The 11,071-nt window shown below is 49.3% G+C and overlaps 1 protein-coding gene across 4 annotated transcripts; it reads right to left on the reverse strand.

The window, feature by feature from the left end:
* Positions 1-2,742: 2,742 nt before the first annotated feature.
* On the reverse strand, positions 2,743-7,618 carry Vha13 (V-type proton ATPase subunit Vha13). Of its 4 annotated transcripts, none has more exons than XM_037225042.1 (5): positions 7,576-7,618; positions 5,711-5,812; positions 4,981-5,081; positions 3,687-3,785; positions 2,743-3,317 (listed from the first exon to the last, which is right to left on the reverse strand). In XM_037225042.1, the coding sequence occupies exons 2-5, from the start codon at positions 5,790-5,792 to the stop codon at positions 3,234-3,236; spliced, it is 366 nt and encodes a 121-aa protein (XP_037080937.1). In that variant the 5' UTR covers positions 5,793-5,812; positions 7,576-7,618; the 3' UTR covers positions 2,743-3,233. The 4 variants fall into 4 exon arrangements, with proteins under 4 accessions (XP_037080937.1, XP_037080940.1, XP_037080939.1 ...); XM_037225045.1 differs by lacking the exon at positions 7,576-7,618 and adding an exon at positions 7,552-7,572; XM_037225044.1 differs by lacking the exon at positions 7,576-7,618 and adding an exon at positions 7,480-7,500.
* Between the last annotated feature and the right edge of the window lie 3,453 nt (positions 7,619-11,071).

The following is an 11,071-nucleotide window of genomic DNA, read 5'->3' on the forward strand; positions in this document are numbered from 1 at the left end:
TTTCGTCTGGACGAAAAGATTTCTGGACTTTATTTTAAGTATTTGAAATGGGCCAGCTGAATATAAATGGTTTTCATATATCTCGCTACAGAATGCTCTGTGATGCATTTGTTATAAATTTCACCAAGGGATCTTCTACGTCTCGGTATTTTTTTCGATGTTTTGGGGTAGATCGACCAGGTTCTTTTGAGGGCGGGGGAGCGCACGCGCTCATCCTGCCCCGGTTATCTCCCGCGAGTGCGGGGAAAAGGCCTTCGTCTGAGTTTCCTGTTCGTCTGACATGAGCGCCTTCATCGGCACCAAACTCAGGACCCAGACGCAGGACAACTAGCCAACGCGGAATGTTGTCGGGCGTTTTGTATTCAGATGATGACAAATGTCGGCCAGCCTACGGCAGGGTTCCCATCTCACTTGGCATCCAGCCGCCGTATGAAGTGGGCCGCGTTCGACACCAAAATCGTTTCATGCTCGCCCTCCATTCGGGGTCTCCTCCCATTGCGGACAAGCAACTAAGAAGGGCATATTTGTGCGACCTGCTATGAATGGAAAAGCTAATTCAAAGTCGTCGAACTAATCCACAGAATGAGGACAGGTAGCTATCGTCCGTACCCTCTGGGTCACCTCAGCTCTAATGTACTGCCACCACCGACACCCGACGGTGAGATGTAACAAACGATGGCGTAATTGCCGTAATATTTCTCAGGACATCATAAATCAACAAACCTTTCCCGGCCTCAAAGGTTACATAAGTCGGGCCTCGTCCCAAACTGCGGGCAGAAAAATGTTAATCGAGCAAAATACTCAGCGTAACAATAAAACATAAAACGAAATAAAGCATGATATAACAAAATAATAAAATAGTGAACGACACGGCTGACGCAGAACAGAAGCTAATCAAGCGCAGCTTTTGGACGGTGCATCATCACACACGGCATTTGACTAGGAAATGTTAATCGTCGGTCTAACCGTAGCTGCGACGTCAGCCGTCGTTTAGCCGGTAAATAACGCTGGACACCAGAGCCTCTTCCGCTTGATTCCGGTATGGCTGGGCCTGTGTCAGATGTACGTACTTGGACATAAACAAAGTACTTAGCACGCAGCGCAATGCATTGGAAGCCTCGCACCCTCGGATATCTGTGCTATTCTTTCTGGAGATAGTATGCTCGGTTATGAGCAAGGCGGATCATTATCGCCGATGTGCTGGTAAAGTATGTCACCAGATTCTGTCATCATCAGGACCAATGTAGCATGGTGATGGGCTAAGTATTAATAGTCGATTCGACATCGTACAACCCCCCACACACACATACACACACTGGCAGACGTGTTCTCGTTACGGCATTCATTCCCTCTTCAGCACAATCAGAGGCAGTCTGACAGTCAGTCAGAGTCCCAGCATAGTCACTTCCTAACTTTCAGCAGCGTGCTGGACTGACGAACGAGTGGCTCACTGGCACCCAACACTCCCACGTCCCAGCGGCCAGTCCGGACCGCCGGCTGCCGGCCGAGCGCGCGCTCAGAGAGTGAAACCTCGGAACGCGTCTATTGGAATGCGCGCGGCGCGCCGGCCGAACAGCTCGGGCCGCTCTCGGCTGGGGGAATCGGGAGCAGCGGGCCACAGGCTGACCTTGAGCCCGTTCCCGGCCCCGCTCGGTATGGACTGCGGCGTGCAGCGACACTCCCGAGGCATGCAGCGGCGCCCCCGAGACAGGCGCCAGGAGTACAGCCTCGGAATCAGGCCACTAGCCAGTGGTCACCCACCAATGCCCAGAGTTGTACCTGCTGTTGACCATAACCACCGGTATCAGCTGATGTTGACCCAGCATGCTCGGCTATGGTCTCCTGTACCTTATACCCGTCCACCTGGTTGGTCTAGACCTTTTGACAAACGTCACAGAACTGAGCGGCTCGAACATATGTGACGAAGATTGCACTCTAGCTGCGATGTTTCAACTGCGCTGCCCGGCCTATTAACTGGCCCGCTGTCGCAGCCTGCAACGTGCTCGTCGGAGCCCCAGCTCCGCCGCTCTCATCCAGCGCAGCACCAGACCCATCTCCAGCCGGCGGCGGCGGCGGCATGAAGCCATCAAGCTGGCGCCGCACCCCTGTCAGCAGTAAGCGTTACGTCATCGGATCCCTGGCCGGGCGGCGATGCTATCGGCCGGCGCTGCAACGTTACGGCGGCGCCGCGTGCGGCCCGCGGCGTGCAAAAGCCGGCCGGGTCAGCCAGGTCGACCGGGCCGGGTGACCTCCGTGATCTCCGTCCGATCGTCCGGCCGTCAGAGGTCAGGTCCTCCGGGCCGGGTCACAAGGCAGGACCGCGCGCGCAGACGTCGTCCAGCGGCTGACCGGGCGTACGCCGAGTACGTGGACGTGGCCCTCTACGAAGGCCAGGCGGTGAAATGGAGGCCGGCCGCGTCCACAGCAGGCTCACTGGGTTCGAGCGATGAGATCTCCTATTGCGCTAGTACTACGACTGCCCGTAAAATCGGTAGTAAATCTGACGCAACGCCGGTGGCCGCGGGTGGGAGAGCATATGGCTGATGACAGTATGCGGGAGTCAAACAAGTCATCACCCAACCGAACTGTGCGGCCAAAGCGGTATTTGTATTGGCCACGTAAAACTTGACATAACGAAACGTAGGTGCCAAAATACAGGCAGGTTGGGAAGCCAGCGGTCAGTACGTTTACAACACCACGTCAGGCACGGATCGCCCATAAATCCTACAAAAGAAAACATCGTTGCTTTACGTTCACCGTCTGTGTATTATCCACATATATACTGTTCCAACAATGGCCTATGAGACGCCCAGCTTACGTTCCGCAGATTGCGCGCGCGCACAAACCAGCTCGCTACTGTCACTAGTTACACCAGGTGGCAACACACACCACGGGAATGTTGACACCATGCCAGACGAAGCACATCAGCACTCAGAGGCATCCGCGCACAAGATCCACGGTAAAGATTCAAAGACTCAGAGTCAACAGATTCAGCTTTCTAGCGAGGCAGATCGACGGGTACAGATCTTACGGAGGGGGTCGGCTTCACAGCGGTGACTCGAAGCCGACAGCGGGCGAAGATGGGCGGGCGCGAGCCAGTGCCGGCAGGGCCGCGCGCCCAGACAGAACGGGGAGACGAGCGCGCCGCTCCACACCAGCGTGTTCGGGGCGGCCCGGGCGCGGCGGCAGGGCAGACGCGGCGCGGGGCGGCTCTACGTCAGCGACACGCAGGCCTAAGCCCCGATCTTCTCCGGACGGCAGTTGGGATGCATCTCCGGCTCGATCTCGTACACCATCCGCAGCAGCTGCTGCACCACCTGCCACAACACAGAGACGTGTCGGCCGTCAGTTCGACGCATAGGCAGCCACACCACCTGCTTTCACAGGAATGCATGCACGCGTGCAAACGCAGTTTGCACATGGTATGCAAACATCTGGCGCACAAATTCGAACAGAGAGCTATGCTATGCCGCCTAGCACCTCACCAGACGTAGAAAATGTGCGTTTATTACCAGTGCAACGATAGAGTTTCAATCGTGACGTGAACGTAGTAAACGTTTAGGACACCAAATTTTGGTAACGGCAAACTTCAAGTGTTTCTGCAGCAATCACAAGCAGTGCAATCAGACTGCACCACAGGAGAGTATGGTTCAGTTCAATGTGTGACTAGTAGGTTGGATACGTACCGTCTGTTTGTGGTTTGTCACCTGGATGTCCATCTCCTGCAGTTTTCTCTTGGTTTCCGCGTCAATCTGCGCCGCCATCTTGTCCTTGTCACCCAGTGTCTGCAACCAACGGCCATCCATTCGTCAAAACCCAGCTAGTTACAGCTGTGTACGGCACAGCCGAATCAGCCGAATGAGCCGAATGAGCTAAAGTCGAACGATTGATATGTGTAGCCCCACCTCCATCACGTCGGCAGCCACGGCATCACAAAACCCCGCATATCAGAGCCGGGTAAGTTGGCACAGACAGTGCCGCCGCCACACAGCGCCACACCGACACTAGCGCCACCTACACCGAGCTCACCCGGCGCCACCACCGTTCGGCGCGCATGCCTGCCTCCAGAAGGCTATAGTACGCGAGCATTGTGCGGTCTCCCAATCACGTGTGACTAAAAATTGTTGAAAATGAACTAACATGCTACACCGATTCAACAAGACCCGATATTGATGAATGTGTAGCTGCGGTGTCGCCTGGTGCAAGTGGGCAAACTGGCCCCCTTCGTCATTAAATTGCAGAACTCTTGTGGTTTAAAAATTGCAGCAGCATCGTAAACTTTAAAGTCCCCATCAATCGCCTAGATCGATTAAAATTGCAGTATAGTTTCAGTTTCTAGTGCCTAATTTGAGAAAAGTAACACAACACACGTATATTTCCCCCATGAGACATACGGACGTCAGGCCCCCTGGAGTTTCGCGCATCCTTGTGCTCCACAAATGCGCCGTTGTGCCAACCTAGCACCGCACAATCCTTACCACCGCCCGCGTACTCGACGGCGCGATGTTCCTGACCTGAGTCCCTCCTCCCCGGCTGCCGACCAGCGGCTCACACCTCAGACAGACCGTCCCGCCGTCTGGTGCACCAGCGCCAGCGGCTCAGACCTCAGACAGACCGTCCCGCCGTCTGGTGCATCACTGCCAGCGGCTTAGCACGGACCCGAGTGACTGACCACGTACTCGAGTGACTGACCACGTACTCGAGTGACTGACCACGTACTCAGGAGATCCAAAACGGACTCAAGCGACTCACTGCGGACTTACGGATTCGGAAAAGATTCGCTATGGACTAGAGCGACTCACCGCGGACTTGAGATTTATCACGGACTCGAGCGACTCCCCACAGACTCCAGCGACTCACTGCGGACTACAGCAATTCACCACGGACTCGATACTCACCGCGGAGTCGAAAAGATTCGCTGTGAGCTCAAGCGATTCACCGCGAACTCGCAAAAATTAACTACGGACATCAGCGACTCACCGCGGACTCAACGGCGCGGAAGTTCGCATCCTTCTCCTTGTGGATGCGTTCAATCTCGGCCTGGGCCTCCTCCTTGGCCTGCTTTAGACGCCGCTGCTTCCCTGAGGTGTGTATACAGCTTAGTGTATGTTGTGACACATAGGGCCATGACACTGCACAGATAATTGCACATGATGGGCTACATGCACACCATAAAGACCTGACTACAGGATGGAATAAAGGCAATGTGAGAACTTTGATCTTCCCTGAGAAATGGGCACATGTTAACCTGTCCTCATGCATAGGCCTGTCTGCATCTACCTGCCTCTGCGTACCAGGCAAGAATGAGAAGATAATGCACCGGCTCACTCAATAATCACCATAGGAATGCGGGGTGTGACAGAGTAGTGGTGCAACTAAACCGCGTCCTAAAGTGTGTCTAGTTAGCAATTAGAGCCAATACAAATTAACAGCCAAATGACCAATATGAACCATTGTATGCAAAATACGAATGAGCCTATCAAACCAATTACAGCCCATCCATTCTTACAACTGATTAACAACTGCCTCAGATGTTCTAGATCAGCTTTGTCCATGACTTCGGGTCTCATATAAACCTCCGCATTTGTATTATGAAAGCGTCAGTGTGGGTGCTACCACACATGCTCCCTCATGCATGTTCACTTTTTATAATCTGTCAGCATGTAAGATAGCTTGGAATAACCAATGTTCTGCAAGCTGTTAAACTTACTTTTCCTGGCCTCAGTGACCTTTTCTGATGCCTTCTTCTCAGCCTGCAGCAGATGCTGGATTCCCTGATTATTCTGAGCCATTTTTGCTTCAAGAACTTATCCTGAAACATGCAACAATGAAAATATTGCATGATGTCCAATATGTGATGCTTATATACAGAAGAAATAATTTATTGGAAACTCATCAATGCAGTATATAATGATGCCACATTCTTATTGCCCTTAGAATGCTAGCTGTACCACTATTTCAAACACACAATGGTGCGGCTTGATTGCCAATACCATGGTATCCCAATTGAGAGGCAATTATGGATCTTCTTAGACAGCAATCATACTGCATCAGATATTTTAGGATCTGCCCGACTCTCCGCTAACTGCTACATCATATTTCTGTAGTATACATGAAAGAATCACTCAGTATCCTTAAGAGATATTAATTTGTACTGGGTATCACTCCTTAAATATAAAAGCAAAATCAATTTTTGAAAGGACTGCTTCCAAACCTTTTTGAATGGACATATTTTTGGATCAGAGCTCATGCTTAGCAGTGCTTGTTGTGTAAGTGAGTTGGGTGGCAGGCATGGTAACCAACTGATCCAAGGGGACAAACATAATTGCTTTTAAAGTACCTACAATTCTCTTAAAATGTACATTAATAGCTTGACCAAGCATTCACAGGCTAGCACTGTTTGGTCTGAACCTTCTGATCAATGCAGTTTTATCAAGTGGTGTTTCATTGCCAATATTGGGCCACTTGGGTGGTAGGGATATAAATATTTAGCCATGCTATTGCACCCCCAGCTTTAGCTTCACTGTCTGACACCCATTTCCTTGCTTAAAATCAGCTTATCAGCATGAAACAGGCAGTGGTCACCATATCATCTAAGAGTCGCAGGCTCCACAGATGGGCTAGGCTGACCAGGTGTCTGAGTTTAGAATCATTACAGACTAAAATACATGTGAATGACTCACAAGCTAACCCCCTAAAACACCTGATGCATATGCATCTACCTACTGATAATAATTTCATTATTTGGAACCAAAACCTTAACTTCAAGATAATTTTCAATTTTTCAAGACTAAATCCAACCTTTGGAATGGGTGTATTTCTCAGATTGATTAAGTGTTTTAGAGCCCACCAACAACAAATAGTTGTTGCAGCACCTGTGATCTTTGGAATCAAGGATCACATCAAGCAGTGCTTATGTTAGCCATGACCACTACCACTTGATCATGCCATTCCAGGTAAGCAGCATAAATAAGAGGTAAAAGTTGCATATGCAGCAATGGTCTGCCCAGTCTGTCTGCCAATGCTGTCAGTCCCCCCTGTCAGACCCTTTAACATCACCTGACCTTTAAAGTAACTGCTGCCATGGCCACAGACCATCCCTGCCAAGATCAAATAACGAGCGCCTCGAGCAACCCACCCACCCTGTCATGGGTGGGTGGATCAGGATGCAGGCGATCTAACCACCTGAGCTATTCGGACGAACTTAGGACAACTAACCAAACAATTCCCTTCTTTCAGGCTTGTGCTAAAAGTGATGACAATATGTGGGCTCAAAACACCTAGCAACTGCATAATTTTTCATCAAATTCTCAGCAGTCTGTCAACTTATCGCCTCGCCCGGACTCGCGAAAAAGATAAGTTGACATGTAGATAAGATGGCAGGTAGATAAGTTGACATGACGCAGAATTGCTATCATATCGCTCCAAACAAACCACAAGTGCTCCTGCCCCAAAAGACAAGCTCAAATGATAGCGCACACGCAAATCTTCGACGTCATGCCCAGCAAAACGAAATCCGTGCTATCTTAGTGAGCTGGCCCAGGGTAACACCATATATCTGCACTAACCACCTACCGCCGGAGCCCAGGCGACGACTGCGTTCAGGGATGTAAACAAAATTCGGCTACTAAACATTGCAAACATCGTATAATTCGGCTAGACATATTTTCCAATGTTTGTCCAATCTTCCTATTCTATAGTGTATTTGTAAAAAACGAGTACATGAAGACGAATATAGAATATTATTGCTATTTCTGACCTTTTAGGAAAAATTGAGCACAAGCTAAGCTTAGCACGTGCGCTCTAATCAACAGAAGTTCTAGTAAGTATTTCAGTGTTATACTAGAAATGCATATGCGCCATAGTTGTATATATGCCTCACATGACACAGGACTGACAGTAGAAAGAACCCACGTGATGTGTTTATTTTTACTTTTTCCTGCATACGTGTATCATTATGTACCGTAAGATATTAAGCACATTATGTTGGAATCCCACATTATGGCTTATTTATGAGAAAAGATCATCGAACTCAGAATCACTTCGGTCAAATGTCGTGGACTATTGACGCGACGCCAAGAAACCGTTCGGGATCGATCGATAGCGTTCATCATTGCATTTTTTTCTTTCGTCATTTCATCATCTGATCAACATTTCAATATTAATCGTTGTTTATACTCTTGACGTTACTGTACGCAGCAAGTGCGGTAACAAACGTCAGAAAATGCGCAAAAACCTCCCATGTTCAAAGATGAAGTCCCCAAAAAGTAACGGTGGTTTGGCTCATAATTGAGCTAGAGGTGCGAAGCAAATGACCGCTGTGCTGCTGTTCATGAAAATAAGTCAACGATATCCGGTATAGGGGTTTCAATAAGTTGTTACTTAGTATAACGCACACTTGGGCAGCCACACCGGGGCGGAACGCCACGCTGCCCAAAAAAGCTCCCCTGCTTACGTTCCGGTCGCTCTCTATCAAAACACGTTCCTCTTCCATTTAACGTAATTTCCTTTGCTTCCTTTCAATTCAGCACCCGAAAGCACAGAAAGCTGCACTTTGAGATTTAGACATTGATGTTAGCAGGTGAACAGAGGAAATATCATCAGAACTTCGTTGGGACTCGGAACCACAGGAAAGTTTCTTCGCATAGAGCGGCGAGCTTCGTTCCGTTGCTGGTGAGGCGCTCACCAATCGCATTGGCCACATCCAGAGCTTAATGCACCACGCGACCAATTTTCGCCGGCGGATTAGTGAAGAGCTCAGCTGCCGCTTTGCCGCCCTCGCAGATCCCACCAGGTGTGCTTGTCTCCCGGTTTCCCATGATGGTTAAGACCCATATTTGCGGTCATCTTTATTGCCGACTTGATGTGGATGGTCAGGTCGTCAGCTCCCATGCTGGTTAGCGTGGGAGCTGAGCTGAGCTGACAGCGTGGTCTTGAGCAGACCGATGGGAGCCAGAACGCCAGGTGATGTAGATAAAGCAGCCTGGAGAGGAGTACGATCGCTGCTCCTGCGAGGATCTCGGCAAAACAAGGGAAACGTAGGGGCTTGAACTGGGAGGCTTTGTGTTTCATTTCGTTCGTATTTGCACCGAAGTTTTTAGCTCTTACACGCACGGATGTCAATTTGCTTTTTTGTCAAGGCTCTAGCCTCCCAATTTTGGAGTTTCCCCCTCCCCCATGTTGGCTTGCCCCCAAATGTTTTGGTGAGAATGGTAGTAATAGAATAGTAGTAGGTAGCCAAAGCGTAGAAATTGACCATCACAAACAGGCTACCTTCCTTGGAGCTTGTTTGATGGCTATGGCAGCAGGAACGGATCCGGGATCTCGATCGGTGAGACCATCTCCAGAATTCTAATCACGGGACCATGAATCCTACACAGAAGGCTTGGATTTCGCTCAGATTGGAACTGTCCCATTTTGTAAAATTGCGTGACGAGAACGTTGTAAGTTTTACAAGTTTGGCTAGTTGATCTATGCTAAAGATATCACCGTATCGAATGGACGTGAGCATGTATCGCATATATGAGATTGGATTTAATGCAGGCTCTGCCTCACATAAACAGCGTGTAGTATGGGCTCGCGCAGTCGTGATGCAAGACTGCTATGGTATCGAAACACCCAGCAACCTTATTTATTTTACTTTGGTGCGTATGGTGAATCGTAAGATCACGAGCACGGTACAGTACAAAAGTCATATTTTTGCAGTTATTGCCGAAAATCGCCACCTTAAACAAATGGCACATGTTTTTGTTTTGCTATTTTTAATCAATTGCGCTCCCCAACTTCAAGAAATGCACATCCGGCTCAGGCACATGAACGAAACCGTCTTCAGCTTCGGCTTGGACGGCGGGTAATGAGCCCGAAGATCTCCCTGTCACTCCTTAGTAAGATGCTACTGTGCTATATCACTATCATATAAGATAATCGACATAAAGACCGCCGCAGGCTGACCCAATTTTTGAGTGCCGTATGATAGCCGCGCACTAGTGCTGTCGCATGCACGCGGTTTCATTCGTCTCGCTTGATTCCAAATGACTTGAAACCGGTGCCGTTTTTTTCATTCGGAACGTGGCAATTTGAATCATTTGTGATCTACGTATATGTTATAAAAGTACGTTCTTTCCACGGCAAGTGCCTTGGCGAGTGGGGACCGTGCGCGCAAGGTCAATGTGCTGACAACCTCCGAGCACTTGCGCACCTTGGCGTGAGAAGAAGTGGGGACGAGCACTCAGAGTATGTGAAGACTTACCTAGTATACGTTAGACAGCACACACCGTGCGCAGATTCATCAAAAAGGTTGGCGACACCGGCGATCGCACCCGCAAGACCAGGTGCGGCCGTCCGCGATCCTGGGAAGGGCGATCAAGGTGGTTCCGAAGTATCCCGAGGCATGCATCGCCAGCGATGACGATCGTTGAACTGAAATGATCTTCTAAATGAAATAGTGGGCAATGCTTTACAAGGTTCTCTTCACGGTATCTCTCTAGTGCACTTGATGTATTTATCGGAACGATTGTAAAGCGTTGCCCTTATCATGATCGAACAATGATAACGTTTCACCAGAAATCTCAATAGCTTTGGCTTCATAGGCTATAGCAACTACCTTGCATGCACAAACTAAATGTAACGTAAGTCATTTCGAAGGAATATTTCCTTACTTTTAGATGATATGTATAGCTGCTATACAGCCTTTCAATAGGGGAATACTTCCTTAAAATACAGCGCCGACACTTTTTTCAAATCTCACTGTAGGCATAAGAGCAGAGCGCCCTCGCTTCTTTCAAAGAGGTGCCGTAAGATGGTCACGCAAAATATTCGAACAGTAGACTACCTGCTTGCGAACCTATGGTCAGGTGCCGTTAGACAGCCTGACAAGGCCTGTGAAGCCCAGTTTTGAATTCCCGCACCTAACTAAAAAAATTGTTAACCGGTGCCGTATTTCCACTACCCTTGCCTCAAAGTATATTGTGGGGTTACTAGAAGCCTTTTTTCAGAAAAATGCGCCCTAATCACCGCCTGTGCCTCGGCAGAACCGAATGCAGGTCTTTAAATGTTGATAGCATTGATTTTT

The sequence above is a fragment of the Pollicipes pollicipes genome, unplaced genomic scaffold, assembly GCF_011947565.3.
Source record: "Pollicipes pollicipes isolate AB1234 unplaced genomic scaffold, Ppol_2.1 Scaffold_4881;HRSCAF=5763_pilon_pilon_pilon, whole genome shotgun sequence".
Taxonomy (NCBI): domain Eukaryota; kingdom Metazoa; phylum Arthropoda; class Thecostraca; order Pollicipedomorpha; family Pollicipedidae; genus Pollicipes; species Pollicipes pollicipes.